General features: G+C 40.1%; 1 protein-coding gene across 2 annotated transcripts in view; it reads left to right on the forward strand.

The window, feature by feature from the left end:
- The first annotated feature begins 1,604 nt into the window (after nucleotides 1–1,604).
- Nucleotides 1,605–27,589, forward strand: part of kcnip4a (potassium voltage-gated channel interacting protein 4a) — a 119,882-nt gene continuing 93,897 nt past the window's right edge. Inside the window, exons 1-2 of one of the 2 annotated variants that reach the window (XM_087177917.1) lie at nucleotides 1,605–1,682; nucleotides 2,497–2,648. In XM_087177917.1, coding sequence (XP_087034043.1) covers nucleotides 2,510–2,648 — 139 coding nt within the window. In that variant the 5' untranslated portion in view covers nucleotides 1,605–1,682; nucleotides 2,497–2,509. Of the gene's footprint in view, nucleotides 1,683–2,496; nucleotides 2,649–26,252; nucleotides 26,947–27,589 lie in introns of those variants that run through there. The other variant, XM_023421067.2, reaches the window with a different exon arrangement.

Genomic DNA, 27,589 nt, shown 5'->3' on the forward strand with positions numbered 1-27,589 from the left:
ACCCCCCCCCCCCCCCCCCCCTTTGTTTTCTCAGGTACAGAATATGCCTTGCTCATCTCAGGGGAAGCTTTTAGATTTAGCATTGCTGTCTCCCCTCAAGCATAACCATCTATCACCGCGCAGTAATTAATATAATGTGGATTTAAATGTAAGCGTAAGCCCATTTGGCCGTTGACCATCATTTACACATGATGTACATGAATTTATGATACTTTACTATATGTCGTAACATAAATAAAAGGATTGCAGTGAGCAGCGCTGGCAGAAATTACACAACAAACGTATTCTGGAAGGCATTACCACTGCAGTAATAAATTTGGGATAGTAAAGTGTATGTGGTAACGGCTGTGCTGTGGCGTGCATCATTTTGAGCCAAACACCAAAGTACAGAGTTTTTAAAGGGGTGGGGAGGGGGCGAGATATGCCTACCCTTCAGTTAAACACGTGTGCCCCATCACTTATTATTATTATTATTATTATTATTATTAACATTATAAGTGTCTGACGTTAATGACTGTCTTGTTAATTAAAATTATAAAAACAAGTTGGCACACACAGAGATCAGAGAGCAAGTTCAGCTAGAGGACAAAGCCTGTGGAGAGCGGAGATTTCTGGCTCACACTTGTGTGTCACTCCCAGCAGAGTGAATGCTTGCCGATACAGCCCTTGAACTTTTGATAAATCTGTTTGGATTTGTCAACCACTGGTTTTCCTGCTGCCATCTTGGAACCACCAATAATAAGATACACACTAAGAAGAAGAAGAAGAAGAAGGTGGACGTTACCTTGTAAACATCAGCATGTTGGTATTGCCATTGGGATCATGTCAGCATGCTGAAGTTAGCATTTCACCCAACATGTTGCTGTGCTTAGGTATAGCCTTACACCATTGCAATCATGTAAATTTTTTTAGTCATTCAGCAAAAATAAATTAAAGTTCCCCAGCATACAGGAACTTAAAATAGTCCAGAACTGACAACATGTTGATCGAAATCAACAACTGTCTGCTCAAAGAATGGAGAACTGTTAATCTGACTAGACATTCAGTGCCAGCTTTTGGTGCTCAACAGTTTTGAGTACTCGGTGCTACAGACACATGTTTGGTCAGTACCGACAAAACACTGAGGTTTGCCCTATTCTTCCAGAGTTGTTTTACAACTGTTTAAAGATGCTGGTGATAGTGAATTGAAACTATAGATTTTTCTTGTCATATTGTGACATGGATATTGTGTGTGTGTGTGTGTGTGTGTGTGTGTGTGTGTGTGTGTGTGTGTGTGTGTGTGTGTGTGTGTGTGTGTGTGTGTGTGTGTGTTTGTTTTTATGTGGCTCAAGGAGGATGATCAAAGGGCGCCTGTGTGACGGCAGAGCCACCAGCTTCTTTGACAGTCTGCTTCCTCTGCTACTGGAGTTAAACACATGTATGGTCCTTTAACTTGAAACAGAAGCCACAGTGTCTCCCAGCTATTCTCTCTCTCTCTCTCTCTCTCTCTCTCTCTCTCACTAATTCACTGTCTCTGCTTCACAGAGCGGTCCTCGCTCTCCTCTTCCTCCTCCTCCTCCTCCCACCCCCTTTCACACTCTGTTGATCAGCTTAGGAAAGGGAAAGTGCTTGTGTGAAACCTGAGGATCACTTGCAGACTGAGGAAGCAGAGAGAGCGTGCACACCGTGTTTTAGCCTGCAAGGTAAGCTGATGGCCAGAGGGACATTTGATAGCAGTTAGCCTTCACATTGGACCCCAATTTTTTGTGCAATGAAGGATATAAAATTGTGATTCGTAGAGCAAACTACAAGTCCCTTCAGTCAGAGCAGCTGAATGATCTGTGATGTGTTGATGTGTTGATGTTTGAAACTTTTGCTCTTGAAATGGGACCTTCAAGGGGATTGTAACCTTAGTACTGACTGAGGTAGGGTATCGCTCGGTCATGTTTTATTTATTATAGTCATAAAATGTTGTTTGTTTTACTCCGGGATGATTATGTGGAGACAATTGGGATGTTTTCTGGTTTAATTTGAAAATCTATTAGTGTGAGGCTTATTGTAAGCAATGGATCATTGCAGGCTGGTTTGCTGTGAGACAATCTGCTCGGTGCATTTGCTTTCACCATCCCTAGTCCTTCTTTAAACAACAACTCAGGAGACATTAGAAAAGCATTTCCTAGTTCCAAAAGGGCAAGTTGAAATGTCTTGCATTTCATTATGGCCATGCATAACTCGGGGCAAAAAAAAAAACATTCCAAATTTGCATATGTACTCAAGTGTATTGCTTTAACTTCTGACAGTGTTGAGCGTACTGCAGTGGCTGCAGCTATTTATGTTTGTTTCCCAGAGGCAGTTAAGAGGTCATCATTTGAATTATGAGGCTAATAATAATCACGGCTCTGTTACACTATACAATCATATTTACTGCAGTCTTACAGCCCCAAATAATTAGGCCCATTTCTGCATAGAATTTATTTAGAGTCCTTGGAAATAATGGCTCACTATATTTCACAATAGTGAACTTGGAGCCATGTTTACACCAACCAAGAGGACCCAGTGGAGGGAGGATCTGCAGCACCTCCGTAAAGACCACGGCTTCTCCAAGAAAGTCCTGCTCAACTGCTGTCTTGTGCGGCGCATCATTACCTGGGCCTCTCCAAAACCCAAAGGTACCCCCCCCCAACACACACACACACACACACACACACACACACACACACACACACACACACACACACACACACCCCTCAGATTTACAGCTACAGATATGCACTACACAGATCCTAGGGTATTTATTTCATGGGTATGAACTGTGATTAATTATCATTAGTAGATGATTTGTCAACTACTTAGTTTAGTCTAGTTGAGTTGTATTTCGCATTCTCGTGTTGGAGAAAAAGATCTCAGGAGACTACCCCATTAAATACAATTACTGAAAATGAACAACAGTGAATTGGTTTGGCTAGAGCTTGTGTCTGGTGACTTTTAAGTAATAAAAATAGGGTACCTTGACATTTAAAGTGTAAAACTAATGAACAAAAGTAGCATTCTATAGTATATGAAAGCAAGATCAATTATTATCCCTATGTACTGATAACTAATCTGTAATCTAAGACTAATAAGACTAGCAGCAGCTTTGTTTTTAGGACTGTGTGTAGTTCAAATTCTTTCCGTTCAAAAAGTGGAGGTGATTGTAAAGCCAGCACTAGTTAAATATCAACATGTTCAGAAGAAAAGAAAATGTTTTTAAGGCTTTAAGGCATTTTTGCTATATAAAGGATTATCAACAGGCCAGTACCTGGTGAATTTGACTATTTTATGCCTAGGGCAATCAATGAATGTAGCTTTGATAATGTATTTGTCACATACTTTCAGCATTATTTATTATACAAAAACCATGGAAAAACAGCATTTACTGCACTGAAAATCAATCCAGCAAACAAAAAAGTTACCTAAAACATGTTCAGGAGGAAGCTCGTATCAGAACTGGAAAGTCAAGGAAGCGTCGGTTTCAAATACATGTCTAGGGAATAGAATAAATACATCAGGCACTTATAGAGCACTGCAGAAACAAATGTGTGTAAACTAATTACACACATTTGACATTGGATTTTTAAGAAACTCTGTTAACTGCACTTTTTGACTGACCTCTGACCTCACAACATGGAACAGAAGCCATCGGGTGTACGATCCAAATCCCGCTCCGGCTATCAACTACACTTAAAACATATTAATGTGGTATTGATCAGTCGTGCTTTCGCGCCAGAATTTATGATTTTACTGGAATGAAAAATGATCAAGAGGCATTGCACCATGAGTCCAAGTCGACAGCTCAAGTAAATTAATTCACTTTGAACCTAGATCAGTATTGATTACTTCTCAGGTTATATATTTACTGTGGCCATATAGCCTTATGAAATAGGATTTATAGCTAAATTTCTTGCCACTGAAACGGGCACTAAAATACTGTACAGAGAAAAAACGCTGGCCTGTCACTGGCAAACACTGTTACACTGTATCACATTTAGATACATTCAAGCATGGATTAAGCCTCCTGTCTCATATTAGGAAATTATTTCAATTCACATTTTTATGGGGGTTTTATTGTTTGTTTTATTTTTAAAATTCAGATTTTGAGAACTCTGTCAGATGTTGAAATAAACAAGACTTTTATTTTGACTTTTTTTGTCTCTAATTTAGTGACATACATTTTAGTTTTCTAGAGGTAGTGGTGATGAGAAAACAGGTTTTTCTGTTTCTGTTACATCTTGATGTCATGGCAGAGTGGGTGTTCGGTTTCCTTCCGCATCAGCCTCCGTTGTTGCTGTTTATTAGTTACACTTCCTTAATTCCTATGTTTGTTTTATATCTCAGCAACATGTCAAGCATAACCATAAAACCTGGAGCTTTTTGTAATGTCCCACACTGATGTGGCTTGTCAGGCGTTAAGACAAATGGTTTGTGTTGGGGTATGATTTAAGATGCTATTAAACAATCATGAATGTCACCGTAGGGATTCCGAAATGACGTCTGCAGTGAAGATTTTTCTGCAGGGGAAAAACAACAACAGAGGGGCTCCAAAACAACTGTTTTAGTCATGAATAACAGAAGTTAGTGAGTGATTATGCATATTCACCTCTTATAGAAACGGAAAGCTTTTCTCATTTTGTAATGATTACACTCATGTCCGTGGGGCAGCTGTGGCTTCTAGATCACATAATCAGTGTTGTTTCTTCTTGTACTTAGCCTTCAGTTGGCCTCAATGTGCTTGTGTGTGTGTGTGTGTGTGTGTGTGTGTGTGTGTGTGTACCTGCGCTGTTGTCATTTGAATCTACCCCTGTACTAACATGCAAGCTGGCGTCCACAGCTGGAGCCAAACCAGGACCCAGGTGTTTCTGTCAGCCACATTTGAATTAGACAAAGCCTTTGTTTAGACTTTCATTCTTTTCACTGCTTCTTTTTTCAATTGGAAACTTGCTGCCTTCATCCCGGGGCAGGCTTCATTTTAATATTGCTTTAAGTTTTAGCTTGAGGTAGCTGAAACTGGAGCACAGTGATATCCAGCATTACGAAAGGCAATGACTTTACAGGGGCATTGCAGTGGAATTTCCAACCTTCCCCTAAGTTTTCCATTGTGTAATGTCTTTTTTTAAAACACACAGTAATAATAATCAAACAGATCATTTGGTTTTGAATCCTCTCTTCCTAGCATATGTTTTAGTCGTAGGTGTTCTCGTCATTAGTTGGCGTCTCAAACTAATAATATTATCCCCTGGTGTGGCCCAGAATAACCTCCCAGCACGCAGATGATCACACTATAAACCTGCCAGGTGGCGATAGTACCCTCCGGATGTTGGAGCAGCCTCCAGAAAATGAGCGTGATCACTAAAGCAGGTATTTCTAGAAATACACATGCACCATGTTGTGTCCTCAGGACAGACGTCTGCTCTGAGAGAGTGCTTTACAAATCCCTGCTGTCTCTGTGACGCACTCAAATGGGTCAGTTGTTTTATCCACGGAGGAGACAGACGACGTAAAGTACTGTATGTCCCTTAGTTTTTGAGCCTGTTTGTGCATTGCATTTGTATTTAACCAGTTCATTAGTGGTAACGGCTGTTTAACAAAGGCTACAGAGAAGAAACTGGACTTTTACTCAATATGGGAGACCACAACACATTTCCTGTTACATTCATCTTATGTAAAATGTAAATGTGTATGTAAATGTTTATTTTTAATTTCTTAAGATTTGTTTTAACAATTTGTGACACTGCTTTTACAATTTATCAGTAGAAATTCTGATACTTGTATCATAGACAACTCACGGTAGAAATCCATCATTGTACCTCATCTTTACTGCCAGGAGAGGGCAGCAAGCTACAGAATAAATTGATGACTAAGCTGATGCACTGTTTGCTGCATTCAGAGCAGTGCCTTAAAAATAATGTTGAATTTTGCCAATTTAAATGGTGATAAATTTAAATGAGTGATTTTTTTCTGCTCGGAGAATGAACCATTGTTCAGGCAGGTATATAATTTGCTGCAGCAGTGCTTTAAAAAAAAAACAAACAAAAAAAACAAAACAAACAACACCAAAAGAAAAATACTCAGCCTGTGGGCCGTTTTAAGATGACAAATGTTGTCTCTTAATAATGCAGCATGGTGCAGTTGTTTACCCAGCTTTATCATATTTAATTTTGACTGTATACCATACAGAGTAGGCAAAATATCACCACCAATACACTTCAGTATAATCCAATACAAAAACCCTGCAAGATAACACCCCCCTGAATACATCACATCTTTTAACACTCAAGTAGTGATGCTGTCATAAATTCTCTGAATGCCTGCACTGCAGTAGTAATTCAGTGGCCCCACATGCACTCACTACAGCTTGGATATGGGTCTTGGCTAATAATGGCACAGCACAATATTAAGATATGACGATAGGGAAATGTGAATGTGGACGCTCAACTGGCATTCTCCTTTATGATTGGACATTCAAGACTCGGAGTAGAGCATATCAATCTTCATTAGAAGCAAATACCACTTATGTGGGATTTTCACTTTAGGGAATTTGTTCCATAACTTGCTCCATTTTTCTCCTCAGATGCATTTTCAGCAGATGCTGAGACATGATAGAGAGCTGTCTGATTAGCTTCCATGGTTTTCACATGGATTTTTACATGGTTTTCTTTGTCAGTGGATATTGTAGCACATGTAAGATTTTACTGTAGTGTTGAAACACATAGGTATTTCACCCAAAGACAACATAATTCTCAGGGGAAAATCCACAGTGCATTGCCATTTAATTCCAGTCTCAGCCGGTACACCTTTACACTCTCGAGCAAATACTTTCCTCACAGATCTGCCAGATCAACAAAGCCTTGGACATGCAATCCGGATGTAGCTGTTTCCCAGTTTCTCCTTATACACACATATACACCTATATGTCCGTTGTTCTCCACAGCTTTACCTATTGAAGGAAAAGCAGCAGAATCTCACCAGCTTGAGACTGCATTCCAGGGTCATGTCCTTGAAAGAGCGCAGAAATGGCCAGGGAAATTGTTTTACTTCCATTTTGACCAAGTCAACAGTAATGAATCCCCATGAGGAAGTTGTAAGTTCAATATGCTGCACGTGTTTCTAAATCCATTTTGTTGTCAGACTAAAAACAAAAAAAAAAATACTTTTTAATTCGACACACTTTAAACACTTTTTTTTCACTGTCACGTCTAAATCCTAAAGCCTCTCCTCATTAATTTGAATTTAATTGCTGAGAATTTGCTCACAGTGTGACACCACCTCCAACACTTTGATATCGTGTTGAGAAGCACCGCTAAAAGGCCCTTTTACAAACTTGAGCAAGTCACAATGAACAGGAGGAACATATTAAACATCATTAAGAGAGTCCTGGGTGTATGTCCTTCATGAGTATAACTAACTAACTAACTGATATAGTTGGCAGAATTATTTGGATGAGAAATCTAAATTGGCCTGTAGCTTTAAGCCAAATCACTAAACCAACTTGATTCCAAACAACCCTCAGTAAACCAACTTCCTTTCTGTTTTAATCTATTTTCCCACTTGGTCAAGAGTGCAGGCCACAGTAGATCCAAGGTGGAAATGGGAAAAGTCAATGATGGATTAGAAGGGAAGTTGAGGCAGCATGCAGCCTCTCAGTTCTGAGGAGAGGGGAAGAAGAGCGATTGCCCAGGGACTGCTGGCTGGCTGAGATGCAGACATGTCCTACTGTTGTCATTCGTTTGATTCATATGTTGTTAAAACGGCTGCTGGAGAATGAGGAGGAAAGGATCCAACAGTGACACCTTCCTGACATTAATCTTAATCATAGCATTAGCTAGTGCTGGTGACAGTCAGAGAGAAAATACTACACGCTGTTTACAACCTTTGCGCTCAGGGATGACGGTAGTGAATTTGTTTTAAGTGCAGTGGCAAGCATGTTTCACATATTGCATCTCTGCATGTCTCTTGCATATATTTCATTTGCTGAGCATCAGGTGTGATTGACGTTAGTTGTTATTGTTTGACATGTCTTTTTATATCACACACCAGGATATATGGCCTTTTGGTATATTTTTATTAGTATTAAAATTGGTATTTGTCTATGTTTATAGTCATCAGTGCTTTGCACAAAAGGTTTCCGCTCATCATTGTGCAATTCAGTTAATGCATACAGTTAATACTCTCCCTAATTCTATAAATGGCTCAAATATCACCCAGCCGAAGCACACATTATTGAAGAAGCACTTTCCATTATGTCACACAACAGTGAGCCTGGCGTTCTGTTTCTCAGACTTGGCCACGACCCGCACCCCTCTGTTGATAAACAGGGATTAGCAGCTAACAGCAAGGGATTAGTCTGAGAATAGGCGACCCCAGCGAACCATGTTGTTTGTAAAACACCTTAAAGTAGCCTGTTGACAGACAATAACACTCACACTCCACCCTGTCAATTGGATACAGCTAACTGAGATGCCGGGTGGTTCAACACGTGACGTGTGCACTGGTCATTGTTGTAACCGAGCCAGGTTCTTTTGTCTAAGCTATACCAGGAATTCATTCTACACATCATTAAAGATGCATCTGTTACCACATGCAGGTGTTTTTCCACAGACTCTTTTGAGCTGTTTTGTTCAACAAACAGATCTGCACCAAAGGTTTTCAGTTAACTAGAAGACAAAGAAACATCACATGTTCCAGAGAGAGTTTTCTGCCTCTAAAATATATCAGAGGCAAAAACAAGTCATTTTTTGTGGGATTTTTGATTAACACCGATGTAGAGCTGAAACGATTATTTGATTAATCTCTTAGTTGATCAGCAATAAAAGAATTGGCAACTACTTTGATAATATAAGCAAATGATAAAAATAGTGAATGTCAGTGAGTGTCATTTGGTTCTGTTCTCTGTCATGTATCATTGTAAACCGAAGTTGTTAATGTAATTAATCATCAGCTGCTTATTCTTAACCTGGCTACCTTCTTTTCCTCACATGTCCTCCTTTCTCTTCATGTCTGCCGGTGATACAGTCGTATTCCTGTAACCTACTTCAGTCAAGTGTTTGTATTCTAGCAGCGGCCTGGGCCCTCTATAAATAGGCCTCTTGATTGATACTCGGTACAGTGAAACCTCGTAAGCCTCTGGCTGCTGCAAGGCAGATATGACTTTCTTGCGTCTGTGTCACTCGGTTTTAACACACCTGTCCCTGTCATGGTCTAATTTATCTCCCTTGCTTGTTTGTCAGGCAGCTACCATGCAGCAGGCAGAGGTTCTTTTCCAGGCCTGAAAGACCATGCAAGTTCATTTATATTTCCCCCTGAGATAGCATCTAATAAGGCATGATGTGTTTAATGTTCAACATGAAAGATAAGCATCTCAGGGAATTAGGTATTTCTGGATGTTTAAAGTCAAGTAGTGTTGTACATTAATCCACATTTTCCCAATCAATATAACACAGCAGATGTAAAATCTATACCCCGTCCATGAAATTTTGACTTATCTTTTCTAATCAGTTGGCTTTGAAAAAAATCTTTCGCACAGAAAATTACATTTTTTGTTTCCTGCAGCAAGAGCAGCTGTTTGGAATAAATTGAAGAACATAAGCAGAAAATTAAGCAACACAAATTCAGAATATCAACTGTAAATCTGATGTCAATGGTGTAGTGAGTTCCCAATAAAGTAAAACTGATGCCGAGGTCCAAGCTTTTTGTTGCTAATTTGGTCAGTGAAAACCTCGCTTTGACAGGCAATGGTAGAGATCAACTCAGCACATCCCTCACACAGTCTATTATAAAACCTAACCTTGACTCTAATGCAGCATTATGCAGTATGACAAAACATGTCATATGACATGTTTGCGACAAGTGTAACACAAGGTGTGGGTGCTGTCCCAGATGGCTGAAACAACCTGTCACTGTGGGAAGAAACAGAAATAAGATTGAAGTCCTACTGGGAGCATCCCAGAGAAGCTGCGGTCCAACACTGCGCCTGTCTGCAGATTGGTCCCAAATGACAGTATTGCAATTCTTTCTACTTAAATGCCTGTTTTTGGATTAGACAATGTCTCATGATTACACAATAGAAAAATGTCATCATTCTTCTGTGGACATGTCATTTTGTGATTTACATTTTCAAGCAGATTGTAATTTTGGATTAGTTTGGATAGTTTTACTGCATTAAATGTGATAGGCAATGCTGTTTGATTGGCATTAGCAAATTCTTTCTGTGATTTTGACCTTATTTAGTTCGACAATGACATGTTTTAATCACATTGTATCAAAGCTGTGCAGAATGGTAGATTGATTATATTGTTCTAATCAGCTACCGTGGCTAACAAGCAGCAGGATTCAAATGAATGTCCAATATTTATTATTTTTTATTTAATAAGCTAATTTGGCAAATTTAAAGGTGCACTAGCTAATATTACTTAAAACCCCAGAATTAACTGTCTGGCTGTTAGAGTTTTAATTTCCTTTGTGTTAAGACACCAGCTAAAAGAGATTCTATGGCAGGAAGCTATTTGACATTTACATCCTTGCTAAATGAGATCATGATGTCAAATGAGTGGCAGTCATACTGTAGTAAAAACAGTCCGTTAGGAAGTTAAAGTTCTGGCTGCTGTAATCTTCATTCAGTATTCATAACAGGATATAGTCATTACACAAGAGCATGGTATGGTGTGGTACATTTGTTTGTACCTTGGTTAAGCTTTAATTGTAGCTCTCTCTGTTTAACAATACATACTGTATGTGCTATGCACCCCTGTCAGGCCATAAATGAATAATTAAATGACGTTAACTTTGCAGACTCATTAGGAAGGCAAATCACCACCCTCGGTAGTAGAAGAGAGATAAGCTGGCCTGTGTGACTCACCTCTATCTGTCCAGTACACTGATCTACACACTCATACAAATGCAAAGCTCTTTCCTGTTGTTGGACTTGAATTTGTAAAAGTTTAGCAAGAGCCTACAAAGTATGCGGGCGAAACTAAAGCACAAGTTGTTATAATGTAAAACGGCAGACTTTTTAAGTGAGCAATGCCATTGAAATAAAAATCTCACTCTGGGAGGCTTTTAGAGAGTAATTCCTGCCTTCTGGGGGATTTAATGCTGCTGCCATTTGAATACTCTCCAAGTTTTGCCTTTTTATGTGCCGGTGATGCCAATATCCTGCAGTTGAGGCTGTAAGCAAGATTAGATTCTGTGAGAGTGGAAGCAACCTTTCAAGCCCAGCAGTGCAGATCACTGCAGCCAAGAGGGATATCTGAGCAGATACAAGGTGGAAGGTGAAGAAGAGAAGATGGTGAGAAAGACATTTGAGACAATGGAGAAGAGGAGAGAGAAAGGCTAGAGTAATTAGCAGGAGAAACGGTGGAAGGAATAGATAAGAACAGTGTACATACTGGAATAGAGACAGAGACGGAGACAGATGGCTGAAGGTGGAAGCTTTGTCCGAAATGGCAGAGGAAAGTTACATTTTGCAGCTTGATTCTGGCAGGCTGCATCAGAATGAAGAATCTGCTCCTCTGAGACACAAGCAGAAATCTGTTCAACGGACTGGACTCTACCGCAGCTGCTCTCATGTACCTGGACATGTTAAACAGTAACTAAAAGACAGCAATACGCCTTATATTAGCCTTTACCGAAACATGAATAACAAGAACGACAAAGTCCATAGTTCAGTAATGTACTATGATATATTACACCAATTCCCTTTATGAAAGCATAGGGCTGGGCTTACATTGCTTAGGGCTGGTTATGCTAGGGTTCAATACTTTATATGCCTTTGCTTTAGCAACGGCTGTGGCCGGAGGCATTAAGTATTCTCGTGAACGTGATATCTTATCCTTGAAGGAATTTCTTCAAACTTGGCCCAAACGTTTACTTGGGCTCAAGGATAAACTGATTAGAATCTGGTGGTCAAAGGTCAAGGTCGCGGTGACCTCACAAAACATCTTTTTGACCTTGTGAACATGATGTCTAAGGAATGCCTCGAGGGAATCCCTTCAAATTTAGCACAAAAGCTCACTTGGACTCAAATATGAACTGATTTAGATTTTGGTGATCTGATGAAATCAGAAAAGAATTCACCATAGTGATTACAACTCAGCCTTAGTGGAACATGAATGTCTGTACTAATATCATGGCAACCCCTGGAATAGTTCTCTATATAAAAACCACAAATGTGACCCCAATGGTGACACTAGAGTAAAAGCGTGGGGAACCACAAAGTAAGTAGGGTTCATCCTCAGGGAACCATGAATGTCTGTACAAAACTACCATGTAATCCATCCAATATTGTAAGTTGTAAAGGTGTTTCAGTAAGGACCAAAGTGGTGGACTGACCAATGTTATAGAAGTAGTGTGGCTAAAAAGGGTTTTATAGGAAAAACGTGTTCATGTTCGTGTAAGGTGAAGTGCTGCAGGATATAGCATTTTGGTATCAGTATTGAAATGACTGGTAATATTATAAAAAATTAAATGATAGCCATTTATTGGACATATAGTTTAAACTATACTGAATGTCCAACAGTCAGACTGAAATACAATTCATCAGTTTCTAAAGCTGTCAACAAAGAACTCCCTTTCTCACTGTACAGCAGGAAATTGGTGTCTGACTATCCCTTTGGTAGCCCTGACCCAAAGCACTTAATAGCACTTCTAGGTTTTTCTCACTTTCACAGAGAACAAGGCAGGGAATGTGTCACCCATGCAGCAAACACATTAAGAGCAACCTCCATATTTGCTTCTGCACTAATAGCACCAGCCCCATTTATTCTTAGTTGAGGGGGTGGGGGGGCCGGACCAGGAGTATCAGTGCTCCCAGTGGACGAGGCCTATCCTCCTTAAGTAACAGCCTTAGTTTGTGCATGTCGGTCCATCAGCAGACGAGCACCCTGCAGAAATTAGGTCAACAAACCACACCAGGCCTCCTGCAAGAAACCAAACAAAATGAGGTCATGGAAAAGAGAAGGCTCTCAGCTGGCCTGCTGAGCTTTTTAGCATGGCACAATATATGCTTTGTTATGACAGTCAACTCCATCTCAACACTAACAGAGTCATTCGCCAGAATAAATTGTTGGCGTGAGTTCTTGCTGTGTGTTTGTTTGACATCATCGAACCTGCTTAAGTAACTCCTATTTTGGAGTAATACTGCTTGTTCATTACACACTCGCACGCACTGTAGTGTACAGGGCTGGACTGGTGCAAAATGTTCAGCATCTTAAATTATTAAAAGAGACTGTTACGTCATCAGCTAGTATGTTTATATTAATAACGTTCAGTACATCAGCCATATATCCAAACTCCTGCAAACAGTACTGAGTGATCCACAACAAAGAAACATGGAGTGTTTTTTTTTTTTTTTTCCCCCCCAAGAACCGTTTCTTGAGGGAATGGCACCTTTTTCTAAAACAGAACACATTAGCCCACCACTTAATCCCCTTGTGATGCATTTCCTTGTAATTCTAGGAGTGCTTACTGGCAATCCACTTCTACTGATGAATTTCAAACATGATGGCCTCCCAGTAATTACAGTGCCAATGATCATTTGTACTGCATGGTGGTGAGTGTAATTTGCCCATTCCCATGGCAGCGACTAAGTTGTTTTATTTTTCTCATCTTCAAGGCAGTCATTCAGTAAATAGCTTTTTGCTAGAGAGAATTGCTAGAGAGTGCTGTGCCCTCACTGCCCCTAGTGTTAAAAGGTTCAAAGGAAGCCTTCATGTGTAGCTGCAGAATAAGTGAATTAAAAGTTTGCTGATAGGATGAGCGTGTCATATTTTCACTGCAGTATATTTCTCTCCTGCCACATCCCAGCTCTCCACTACACAGCCTGTACAAATGCACAGTTGTTTAAATGTTATTTGAGCCCTGGAGTAATCTTTTTTTCGAGGAACAACTTATAGTTGATGCATTTGTATAATGACATTTCTATGAAAGGATGACACTAGCATGGAATTTTTTTCACCATCTTCAAAACAACGAAGATGCTGGAGATTGTTCCTGTGAGGGATTTGTCGGCTGGTGTTACAGAGTAAGGTAATGCTCCCACAGTAGTGGGAGATGGCACTTTGATTGGCTTAGAATGTCTTTGCTCGGGGCTACTTAATAATACACACAACCGTACGCCAAATCCTAATTGTTCCTTGGGGACTCTGAGTGACTTTAGTAATGGTATAACAGCAACTTTGATTTGAATATTGAGCAAGGTTATTTAAACCCACAGCTACTGTACATAGTGGCCCTTCCATTTTGATTACTGTTACATGTGGAGCTTATCAGGGATTTTTTCAGTCTTAAATGCCATTTCAATTATAACACTGTAAAATATTTTCTGTCTGTTTGGGTTTAACATTGCTGTGAGTTTGAATATTTACATTTACATTAGCTGAGCACAGCTAATGATAATGAATTAACTGAATTAAGATTGATTAACATTTTGCGTTCAGTAATGATGATTTAAAAGGTTTTGAGATTTTAAAAAAACTATAACTAATAATCCCATTATGGTACTTACTGGCCTATTAGAAAGATCTCATGAGCTAACTGAAGAAAAAAACTAAACAATTAGCATCTCTCTTGGAAGCCATTGTTCAAGCACCTGTCTGCTTTTTTTTTTTTTTTTTTTTTTTTTACAGTTTGCATGTCATTAGTTTTTAATGTTTTAGTAGTTTCAGCTTTACTTTCTTATTAATTAACAAACGTTAGCATGTTAAGATTGTGAATGCTGTCATTGCAAGTATGTTAGCTTTGTTGATGTTCACTTTTAGCTGTGCCAACAACCTTAACTCAACCTTGAACCTTGGCCTTGTTAAAATGGAGTATTGAGATGATATTGTAATTAGCAGTACTGCAGCTGTTGTTGACCCTGACTTGTCCTGTCAGATTCAGTCTGGTAGAGTTTTGATCTATGTTCTGCTGTGTAATTCTGCCTTCACTACTTTGTAAGTGCTCCCTCAGTTGCTACAGTCTCTGCATGGTCCATAACAATGGCAGTTAGTGGACCTTTGTGGTTTAGCTCTGAATCATGGAATAAAACGCAGCCACACAGCAGTAAACCCAATGTCCTGCCTCGTATTTTTTCTTCCCAGCATCAAAGCTCAGGGCTACTTCTGCCACATTATTAGTGAACCAACTAAAGGTGGCCTTGGTGAATTTGCTCCAGCACACTATAGCTCTTATCAATGATTTACAGTGTCAGGATTAATGTTCAAACTCCCCAGATGTTCAGTCTATCTTTTCAGGTTTTGTGGAAAAAATTTCAAGGACTTTACAAGGGGGAAAGTAGTCAAATAAAACAGGGACAACATTTTCTTGGCTGCGCATGAGATGATATAAATCTTGTGCATGTACAGTGGTCTTTCTTGGCTTTCATCATTGTGTTAACAAGGACTCTACCCCCTTATTGGCTCTGCTTAGCCTCACATTCAGCGCTCCTGAGAGATTGAAAGAAGGCCGATTGGCTCCCACACAGAGAGATTTACATAACCAGCTCCCATATGATTACCATATACAACAAGAGTGGTGCAGTTGATTTGAAAATGTATCGTAACAGTATTTAAAACGAGCATATTTAAATCATGAGAGAATGTGATGTTTGTGTTTCTCTGAGGAAAAGTTGCTTTATGCAGCCTCTGATCTGTATGCTGAGTACCTGGCCAGCATATCAAGATAAATGCCCTAGAAATTCTGTGATTAATTCCACACTATTTGCTACATTTTTATTTATTTTTTTATTTTTTTAGCATTTCCTGAGCTGGAAAAGAAAATATGGAGATAAAGCTATGTTCTCGTGTATTACAACTCATCACATTGTTAGTCTTGAGGTATAGAAATGCATTGTTTTTGTGTTTTTTGTGTAAAAATGTAACTCTCAAGCCAGATTTAGGAGTCAGCCGAGACAGGCTGCAGTTCAGTGTGTTGCCCTTTTTATATCATTCATATCAATTTTTTGTGTGCGCTAGCTTGTGATTATTTCCAAACAAGATTCCAGTTGCGTGATATCCGTCTTTGAAATAAATACAAAAGCACATTGAGAGGAATTGGCCGATGACCTTAACAAGACCTGGTGCTCCTCATAATATGTCCTAATTGTGACCAATAAATTGATAACTGAACAGGAATGGTCTTGCTCAGACGTGTGACATAAAAAAACTGAGATATTACCTTGACATTCAATAATGGACCAACTCCATTTCAAACGGGAGCAGCACTCCACAGCATAAACCCATAGTTTAAATGCCATCTACATTTCCCTGGTGACATACTCTGCTCTCTTTTCCCCATTCAGTCACCTGCAAAATAGTTTGAGATTCATGATGTCTGTGCCTTTAGTGTGCCATCATATTTAAAGACCCGGCCGGCCTGAGCAACAGCAAATATGCAGGACTGACGCTTTCCCCATCATTATTGTTTTTGCTCTCTGTGAAAGCGAATGCTGACCCCTCACTCAATCAAACTGAGCAATGAGGCTGAGGTAGAGAGGATGTAGTTCAATACTGTCCCTGGGCTGGATATGTTCATTACATACATATAATTTGATTTCCCTCTTCTTTCCTCATTTGTCATTCTCTTTCCTGCTCTCACCACCCTTCAGTGTCAGAAATATGCTTAGGCAGATGTGCAATAAAAACTCCCACAATGCCCCTGAAATTTATTTTTTTTGAATTGGTAAAGATAGGCAAAGACTGAACAACTTAAAGTTGTCAGAAATTGCTGAAAAATGCCCACTGCACTGTCCCAGATTGTTGATTGTTATCTGGACAGCAGTCATGATTTTCAGTATACTAATAATGAATTAATTGGCTACCTGTCTCAACTCTAGTGGACTCACAAACCTGGTTTCAGTCCTGTACATTTGCATCCCATCAATAATATTAGGCTTCTCTCTCTGTTTCACCCCCTAGTAGTTGTATAATGTGTGCCAGGTGGCTGAAATTGGCTCTGGCTACACCATTATACAGTATGTAGATCACATAAAAGACAGTGATTGCACAAGCACTTAGCTCCTTCAAGAGTACAGCTGTATTCATTCTGTTTAGTGTTTTGCATGGTGCTCACCATTAGTGCTGAGGTGGCCCTATGCATTAACTTCTTTGCCCTCACATTATAAGGTATACAGCCTTTGCTGTTTGTTAAGCCCACCAATTACTCAGGAGGTCACATGCACCGCAAACCGATGTCGGCAGAAACGTCTTTGGTTCAGAGCCGGAGGTGGAGAACTGCCTTTACAACTGTGCAAAATGCAAGTGAAGGTGCATGGTCCACACCAGACTGGATCACATTTTGTATTGTATTAGAGAGTATTTTTAATGACAGTATGAAGAAAAAAAGCATCGCAATGATTCTGACTTTGATTTGTGGCCCCGAATCTGATACACTGGCAATCTGATGTATGCTGTAAGAAGTCATATTAGAATTCATACAACTTTTATATCCCTCCAGCACTTTATTTGATGTGATCCTATAGTGGCGGTGTAGCATACACTCTGTTGGCAGTACTAGTAGGTAAGCATGAAGGACATTGTTCAGTGGAGGGATAATGAGGTGTTAGACCTCATAAGGATTTTGAGAAAAGGCTTCAAGCAAAATTCAAAGCGGCTATCATAACCGGTCTGTTTGAAAGCATATCAAAAGAAATGGCTGAACAGGATCACAGGTGAATGTGCCTGCAAACTCAATGTAACCTTAAGAGCCTTTGGGATTGGTTCAAACATCTAAAGATTTCAACAAAGGAAGCATTTTTATCCGATTTTGTGCATGTAACCTTTTCAGATTGGTATTAGATACTGGTCATACTGAAATCGTAATGTGTGGTAAAAAAAAAAAAAAAAACAGATCTCAACAATACATCAGCACTGAGCATTAAGGCTTGCAGTGTGAAAGTAGCTTTTGTCAGCAGGCATTAATAAAAGACCTAATACCCCTTGAAAAGGAGCTAGAAGTCAATTTTACCATTTCTGAGCCTGCAATTAAAATGTAAGTGGGAAGAAATAAAGCATTCATCTCTGAAGCCGAGGTTCATTCTGTTAGGGGCTAAAGTTTCTCTGAAAATAAGAGTTTTCCATTACAGACCCCTTCTCAGCTGTTTGTGAATGAACATACAAAGCGAGTCACCGTTATCAGTGTCTTGTTCGAGAGCCTTCATCTCCCCAAATAGCCCCGGCCAGATACTTCAGTGCAGATAAAACGTCGCCCGTGGAGGAGTAGTGATAGAGATATACAGGACAGTGTTGTCCTCACCAGGAAAGAAAAGCGAGATAGCATTTCAGGTTTCACTGCACTGTAGTGAAGTAGCCCATCAGCAGAATTATAATGAACGGGATTAAATCAGTTTTCCGTAATGACCTTTTCAAAACGAGCTCTGCCTAATTCTAAAGAATGGTAATGAATGTCGGGGGAAGACTGACTGCACTGGGCATTGTGATACGCTTTTAGGCAGAGCTCGAAGTTGAACCTGCCATATGTTCAGTATGACAATCCATCACTCTGTTGTAATGCAGAAAATACACACTAGATCGGAGTGGCCTGTAAAGTGCATACAAAGCAGGAAAATGGATTTAATGTGAAGAGGCATCCCATATGCTTTTCTGCAGAGTCCTAAGGGAGCAGTTGTGCTAACATTATTACACTGATGTCATAAGCAATTCATTATTGTCCTCAGATATCGACCTGGGTCTTATCTGCAGTGACACCCTGTATTGTCACAGCTTCTGTTAACCTTATGTTTCAGAAAAGCACTGAATTGCTTTACTCGACTGAGAACAGTTCTTCCCAGCAGCTTTTCTCTCAAAGAAGACAAAAGCCCATTAGTGTCTGAAGGCGTTTTCTCTCATGTGTGGAACCTTGAAGTGTTCGAGTAGAGGTAAACTCTCATATATGCGTCATACACTGTGCTATACATCTACAAAGCAAAATCAGATTTCCACAAAATGCTATAATCACTAAAAATCAAGCTGAATAGCTCAGTGATAATGTCCTATATTTATCAGCAAATTAATGCAAGGGTTTAAGCTGAGATTGCTTTCTTCGAGGCACCTCAGCTTCATTAATCCTCTAATGATTTAAACTTAATGGTCTTTTCTGCCTTTCGAACGAAGCATCATTATTTATTGCTGAAACTGCACACCTATCAACAGCACACTTAAGAGTAGCACTTCGTTTACATACATCTGTTCTCTACACTGCAGACCACATTATATCAGAGCCACTTCTGTCTGTTTCATCTTTTATTCATTTATGTGTATAATGTATTAATATTGAAACAGAAACTATTAATCAAACGAAAGAAAGAAAATTCATTGTACCACTGTAAACTATTGTTATCATTTGCTGATTCCACGTTCTTAAATTTGAGGATTTGCTGCTTTTTTTTTGGGTGTGGATAATGCTTATCTGAATATTTTTAATTATTTAGACTTTTGGTTGGGAAAAAAACAAGCAATTTGGAAACGTCAAAACAGGCTTTGTTTTCACCATTTCCAGACATTTTATAGGAAAGAAATGCTTAATTGAGAAAATAATCAGCAGATTAAAGAGAAATGAGGGTCAGCAAGGAGGAGCGATTTATCTATCACTACTCAGTGATTAGTTGTTGGTGCTCACACTGTTTGAAGCCCAGACAGGCTCAAACAAGAAGCCACTTTTGCTTTGATGCGAGTTCAGCCTTCACATTAATTCCCAGAATGATACCTTTTATCTGCTGAGGAAGATGCAGCATTAATCCTGTGTTTCATGGGGCTGTTTGTCATCACTAGAGTCAAAGGCCTCCCCAGACATTGTTGTTTTTTTTTCTTCCAAATATTCTCTTAACAAATTGGCTAACCTTTTTCCTAATGGCAGCATCTGTGTGCTTCATCTCCCCATAAAGGTTACTATAGCAGCCGTTTGGCTTGATAGCTTCAGAGTGTCCTGCATCTCCTGAGGCAGGGCGCCTCTCTTTATTCTCCTCTGGTTGCACAATCCAGTCTCAATGTTTGAAGCCATGTAGTCTGGAAAACCATAGTTTTACATTTTGGACCAATGACATCAAAATTTAATAAATAACTAAAAGGCTAGTGAGGTTTCACACAGTGGACGTTTACATCAATTCAGCATTTTTATACTTTGGCAGCCACATCATACCTCTGAGCCAAACTATAAGCTTCATGTTTAGAAGAGAGAGGTGCATTGCCTTGACTTAATTGGGTTCACTCTGACAGAAAGTATGAGACATAAATGAGAAGCCCCACAGCTGACTAATGTGTTCCTTTACAAGTTGATTTCTTTTTAAGGCTGTACTTAAATGTTGATAAAGTCATTATAATACAGTCATTTAAGCCCAAGTGCTGAAAAATGTGTTTAATTTCATCTTGCAGCATTTGATGTCGTTTTTTTTTTAGTGCCACTGTTGAAGTGGATATGGATTCAGAGATCATTGCTAAAGCACATTCTCTACATTTTCTCAAGATTTTCTTTTTATTTATTTCTGTAATATTTTCCTCCATGACTGCCTGCCTCTGCTGTGAAGATGTCCCATATTGCTGTCATTGTGCATGTTTGGCAATGATGCATCACATTACCACCTTATTTTTGAGGCTCATGAAATTGTGTATTCAGTGAGCGATTCTGGGCAGAGAGCCCAGACATAACTGTTCAATTTGAAACTGAATGCATCACCCTGAGTCTACAGTATATCTACTGTTTCCAGTTATTTCTCCTCGTACTGTTGAAATCAACTGCAGTGGGAATGTGTGAATGTTTATGCAGGAAGTCTCTGAGGATTTATTCCTATATAAACCAGTAAACACAACTGATACTGCAGTTAAGAGTCTCCTCACTGCTTTCTCTGTACTCAGCAGAATGTCCTTTGTTGTGGTGTGGTGACTCATGTTGATAAGCTTTTGTTTTACTGCGTGATTTTATAGTAAACGGTGGCGCTTGGTTTTCCTCTGTGATCACGAGTGTTGCTTTTGTTCTGAACCGCTAAATAAACAATTTACACTCAGCACCCATGGAGCAAAGGTGGAAATTCGTCTGAAAACACTCTGAAATTTTTTTTTCATATGTTTTAAGCGAAGTGAAGCATAGTCTCTTAATGTAAAATGAAGCCACCACTCTGTTTTATAATGTTTTTGAAATCTAATGGTTTCATTGGTCAGACATGGCAATGAATTTAAAGACATCACCCTGTGCTCTGAGAAATGGTAATTGACATTTTTCACAATTTCCTGATACTTTATAGACCGACCGAGTCATCAATTTGTCCAGAAAATAATTGTAGGATTAATCTATAATGAAAAGTTGAGCCATATAATATATGTTAAGATTAATACAATAACCCCAGGTATTATGTTCTGCACTTAAACTGGATATTACGCAGTGATGTAGCATTTGCAGGTGGGGATGCACCAGTTTACACTGTATTAAGCTCATCAGGTATTTGCCAAACCACATTGCAGTTTCTTTTTCAGTGTCATTATAAAATTCAGGGTTTCAGCTCTGAGTTGCATTCATTCAGTCACAGCGTGTTAGTGACGCCCTGTCCTCATGTTACCTCACATTACAAATTATTGTAATGAGTTCCATGCAGTGAGTTTGGGAGAAAGAAGGTGCTTGCATCGGATTGGGAAAGAAAAAGCTGGAGCCGTATCCCTGTCATCAAATTAATACATGAAAGTTCTGTGCTTTCTTTGTAGTTCCTCGGCAAAGTTGTTGTTTACTTTGACGTCCGTTCCCGTAGATGTTCTCATAATGCGCTGATGGTGTGCTGGCGTTGTGCTTTGTTTACCAAAACTCCTTTAAGCCGACTGTTGGTACTGAGCACTGCAGATATTGCTCATCTGTGTGCATGCTGGCATTCAGCGATATGTTCGTGTACTGGAAGACATTACACTGCTGATTCTGCACCTGCAGGGTTCGACGAGGCAGGCCTCTGCAGCTCCGCTGTTAATGAGGTTTCTTGTTTTGTCTCTTGGTGGAAATAACAGTTTAATCATCTCCATTCATTTTTCATGTCAGCTTCTCACATGATGCAAATAGTGGAAGTATTATTTTATAAAAAACTAATTGATATTAATTAGAAAATACAATCACAACCCTAAAAATGAAACACTCTAGGTGCATAAACCTGACAAGAAATCCTAATTTGAATTATTTAGATGCGTCCTTTAGTATATTGTACCAACCTGACATGGATGGCCATCTGACAACAGAGTGTCCTGATCCACTAAAACAACTTTCAGAACCTTTTTCTGGATATTGTCAAGCAGCCTAAGGTGAGTAGGTGGAGCACTTATGCAGTGCAGTGAAGCACACTCCACTGCAGACGGGTACTTTATAGATTGTGGCTCAGCTCTTGATGTTCAATTTAGTGGCCACTTTCCCCAAAGCTCCCACTTTCTGACCTGCCCCTGATGGAGATGTATCATGCACTTTCACACTGCGCTCTGTGACACAGTGGAACCAGCGTCTGTGTAAATTTATGATTTCCTATCTTGCATGTCAGATGATTCACTGCTGTTTGGCATGCATGTATCTCGCAGTGGAAATCTTACGGTTGTAAATTGTGCCCCCATGTTGGATGACAAGCTACTCCCTGCAGTTTTCCAGCAGACCGAGCTGCTTTAACACGGTGGGTGGGTGGGGGGGGAGCTCTTGGTGGTAATGGTGGCTCTCACCCACGGGCACCTGCAGTCAGTGTTTTCTAGATGGATCAATATATCTGTCAACCTCTCCCTGAGTGGAGCCTATTTCATGTTACTCCTGTCATTGCTGCAGGGTGGTACATGAAAAGCCCATGTTTCATCAAAGTCTGCAAGGAAAGAAAAGTTTCTTTGGGACTTTATATTTTAGGTGACATAGGAAATTCAGATGGGTAAATTTTCGGGGTAATTCACAGCTACACCTTAGACTCTGATTTAAAACTTTTGTGCTCAAGCAAAACATGGTTTATAATTTGCTATGCTATTATATTTTTTGCTTGTAAAATGTTGCAAGATAAACCACCTGAAGCACCTTCTCACTCTGAGCCCAACTTCAAAGAGGTTGTGCAGCCAAATCAACACTGTTAATATTATAACAATGTTGCACACAACTTGCACAACTTTGATTTTAGCTCCCTCTCTGCAAGGAACAGAGGTGAAATCAGTCCACACTTCATCATGTAAACTCCTCTGGTAGACTCAAGGGTACTTAAGAACAGAGTGTCAAGCCAAATCATTCTGTGTCAAGGCTACAATTACTTGCACAATACTTTGATGCTCAGTGGTTATATCTGTCTTTGCTGTTGAAGTGAACATGATTATTTTCAGTTGAAGAAGATAGTGTTTGAAGAGGAACCCAAAGGCTGCAGATAGTTTGGTATAACATAAGATTGGGTTTCTTGTACTGGAGACTTAAAGGGCATTTATATTGGCCTGAGATTTTTTTATTTTTTTATTTTTTATTTAGCGGAACAAGATTCAAGATTTTTGTGGCTGTTTTTTTCCATTGAAAAACTTTGATTAGATGTTTCAATTCTTGATCAACATGAGGTATTACCATTGCTTCACATACTTTTTATTATTCCAAAATTAATGGTCAAATACATTGACTTACATCTGTTTATTTAGGGACAGCTCTGCCAAAACATTTGAGGTGACTTCTGTGCCGTCATGTAACTGTTAAAATTATGACCCTTCTCTGTTCTCACGTGCACATGCTTTGTCTTAAACCCATCCACATTTTTCAGCATTCATGTTTGCATTGACCTCAGCCTCCATATCACTTTTAGCCTTGACCATACTCATTAAGGTAAACATGACTCATGTCGAGAGTTTTTCCTGACTGTATATGGACTTGGAATGTGGTGATTTGTTCCACACATCACGCCTCACACTCAATAAGGGGATCGGGGGGCCTTTGGAGTGATCTGTGACTTGCTTGTAGGGAGAAGAAAAAAAAAAAAAAGACAGTTAGTTAAGTGCAGTGTTTACCAGTGACACAGTGTTCCTGAATGATGTTGTTTTGGTCAGTGTTAGTTTGCCAATAGCGTGAGCCGCAGGCCATCTGTCCACTTCAGAAATAGTGAGATCACAAACCTCACTGAACTCATTTTGTCTAAGACACTTAGACGAGTTTGCATTGTGTGACCTGAAAATACTCCAGTGTAGCTACTCTCCGGCGCCTATACGGAAATTGCAGACTTCGGGGGGTGCATTTGTTTATCGGAAACATGGCTAGAAGTGGAAACCAGGGGCTAGGTGACAGGTGATGGAGTTGCACAGATGTTAAGCGTTCTCAGGGGGTCAGAGAGTGGGTGGGGCTTGCAAAATATGGACTTAATGCAGGTCCGCAAGCATGTATGTACAGACGCGGACACAAATGCACACTTGGGGATTCGCACGTGTATCCGGAGTGTTTCTCCATGTGGAGAGCTGTCTGTAGCAACAACTGTAGCTGCCATATCCTTAAAAGAGAGACTTGAACATGTGATTATGGCTTAAGAAGCTTCACAGCATTCTAGTTGTCAGGCTCTTAAAAGCATCACTTCACAAAGTCGAGCAGCATTTCATGAGTTAAAATAACTGATCTTAAATTTTCCTGTTTAACATTGTACTGTAAGTAATACTAGGGCTAACCAGCTCTAACCTATAGTACAAAATACTTTTTCCATGCATCCTCAGCTGGGGATGCTAACTTTTCAGCTTAAGCCTTACTGTCTTAGCATGATATCCAGTACACATTTAGACCATATAAGACCAATTTAGTTTCTTGTTTAAAGCTAGTAAACTGCACACAGTTTTCCTCCAGCTTGTGAAACTAATCATAATCATAATTAGTTAAAATATGTTAGCAACAGTCATCATTTTAGCTCGCAAAATCACCAGTCCCCCCTAGGACTAATAACCCTGGTTTTATCACTTTCTCAAATCAGGGGCCCAGTTTTTTAAAGAAATTACCAAGAATGTTGACCCTAAATCTTCTCAGTTTCTCATTGCAACCTGCATGTAACAGAAAGTTTAACAGACACAGCAACAGTAAGTGAGGGGGGAAGTGCTTATGGAAAAGCCAATTAAAAAGCGTCTCCTTTTTTTAACAAGGAACAACTGAAAAACTATTCTGAAAGTGCATGTTCATTTAGATTGGTCTGTCATGTCCCCTGTCAAGGTTTATGGAAGCAAGTCATGTCACAAAGGCACTGCTACGCCCCACAGGTACCTTGTAAATTATTCACCTAATTGAGACACTGTACTAGTTCTCTGTGCTGCTCTGACCCAGTAAGAAGTTTCACATGATGCTTCAAGACCTTGAAATCAAGCACACTTTTTATTCACTTCCTGCCTGTTGAACAATCCAAAGTGTGTGTGTGTGTGTGTGTGTATGTGTGTGTGTGTGTGTGTGTGTGCGCGCGCACGTGCGTGCGTGCGCGTGTGCTCGCATAACACACTGACGAGAACGCCAAGGTCAGAGTCTGCAGATACTCTACACAGAGCGGGATTCACCAAAATAGACCTGCCTCTCTCTTGTCAAGTGACCTGTAGAATTTCAACCCTGTTTCGTAGAAGATTTAAGGCCAATCTTATTTCATACCTGCAGCTGTCAGCCGGATGGACGTGTAATAATGAGAGAGAAGAAAAAACGCCTGTCAGTGTTTTCCTGAGCAGAATCACCCCAGCAAAACGACTGGAAACAGTTAAAGGTTTGAGTTAATGACACGCTTTTCAGATGGGAGGGTTTGGCATTGATAGATGAGTGCAATTGAGGTACTGAGTGGGCTAATTAGTGGAGAAGATGATGCACTTGGCTGGTCCTAATGTCATCACAGACGCTGGGTGTAGCCTGCCAGTCATTAATACTGACCTTGACATTTTATTTTAAGAAATCTCACCCACCTGGGCTCCACTGCTTTTCTCTCTACCCTCCTTCTGTCTCATTACATTTTATTTTTACAGTGTATTTGTCATTCCCTCAACTACTTCCCTTATCTGTGTCTCAAGAGCCTACGGTGTGCCATTAACACAGTCCATTACTGTCACTTATTGTTTTAACGTTCAGTTACGCATCATGCGCCAGGCCCATAATGTACTGTCATTGCTGATTCATTGAGGTGGACACTTTCCCCTTAATTCTCCTTTATTTCTCTCCTACTCCTCCTCCTCCTCATGTGCTTTCTATCTCTCTTCTTCTTCTTCTCCTCCTCCTCCTCTCGGGCCAATCAGGCCACACCTCCATGGCAACCGTCAGTGAGGGTAAAACATCCACAGATGGTGCTGAGTAGAGCGAGCAGCAGGCGCACTACGAGATCAAGTGTGGGAGTGTGTGTTTGTTTGTGTCTGACAGAGGGAGAGACTGATTGGATAACCACTGTATTGTGAAGCCAAAAGTCTGTAGTAACACAGAGGAAGAACAGGAGAGTGTTTGCTCAGAGGAGTTGCAGGAAAAGTCATAAGAGGAGGATTGAGTGTTGGAGGAAGGAAAAAGAGACTGAGAGAAGTCCCCCCACCTTCCCCAGAGAGCAGGAGGTAAACCGCCGGTAAGCAAATATTAATGACCTGACAAGAGAGCACACAACATCCCTGTGTTGATCAGACAGCCTTACCCTGGAGCTGCGCAACAGAGGAGCCCGGATACATATATACACTCAGCCACACGCGCGCAAGACGAGTCCCCCTCGCTGCTTTCCACTCACTCATGATCATCACTCCAGCCACACGCAAACACAAGGGCCACGCTGACACAGCCAGAGGAGTGGAGAAGAGAAGAAGAGGACTCTTGCCTTGTCGTTGGACTTTGTCAAAGTAAAAGGCATCACTGGATTTTTTTTTTTTTTTTTTTTTAACCCAGAAATCAGAGTCCTCCTTTAGTGCTGACCTTTTTAAAGCCCCCTTCCCCAAGGAGCAAAGATGAGCTGCAGGAAAAGGTGCAAGCGGGAGATCTTCAAGTTCGCACAGTACCTGTTCAGACTCATCACAGGCACGCTCAACACCGGTAAGACTCCTGGTGGACTTTGAGATGCAGATTTCGCCCTCCTGCGTGTTTCCATTTGCGGTTGATTCTTTTAAATCTGCAGAGATTTTTTTGTGTTATCCTCTTGGCAGTTTGGTTCAAACTTCTCTAGTTTATTCGTGTTTTGATTAAATTTTCTCATTATAAAGTTGACATTTGACACTTGAGGCTCTGTTAGGACACTTGCATACCATCAATGCCTCACAGTATTTAGGTTTTGTATACACTCTATTTATGCCGCAGCTGAAGAATTGAGAAGACTTCCAGCGTGGCTTGAATTTATAACCTACACCGCGTCATGATTTGTGTGTGTGTGTGCGTGCGTGCGTGCGTGCATGTGTAAGTGTAAAAAGCAAAACATAATGGCAGACTATGACTGGAGGCAAAGATGAAATCCTTAAAGTGAAAAAAATGTGATATAACAGCTTCTCCTGCAGTCTTTGGCTGTTAAAATCATTTTTCAGTCAGTTTTAATTTTAACCAATGTAGCGTACAGATTCTCTTGTCTACTTGAGTTTTTTCAGCTCACTTTTCATTTTTTGGTACTTTTGTCTTGATTTAGTATGGAGAAAGTAATGTGGAGCAGTAAATTGATGCTGAATCTTCATTAGACCCCCCAACCCCC

The sequence above is a fragment of the Seriola lalandi genome, unplaced genomic scaffold (genome assembly GCF_002814215.2).
Source record: "Seriola lalandi dorsalis isolate HSWRI2012SDOR001 ecotype SW California unplaced genomic scaffold, Sedor1 jcf7180002054663, whole genome shotgun sequence".
Lineage (NCBI taxonomy): Eukaryota > Metazoa > Chordata > Actinopteri > Carangiformes > Carangidae > Seriola > Seriola lalandi.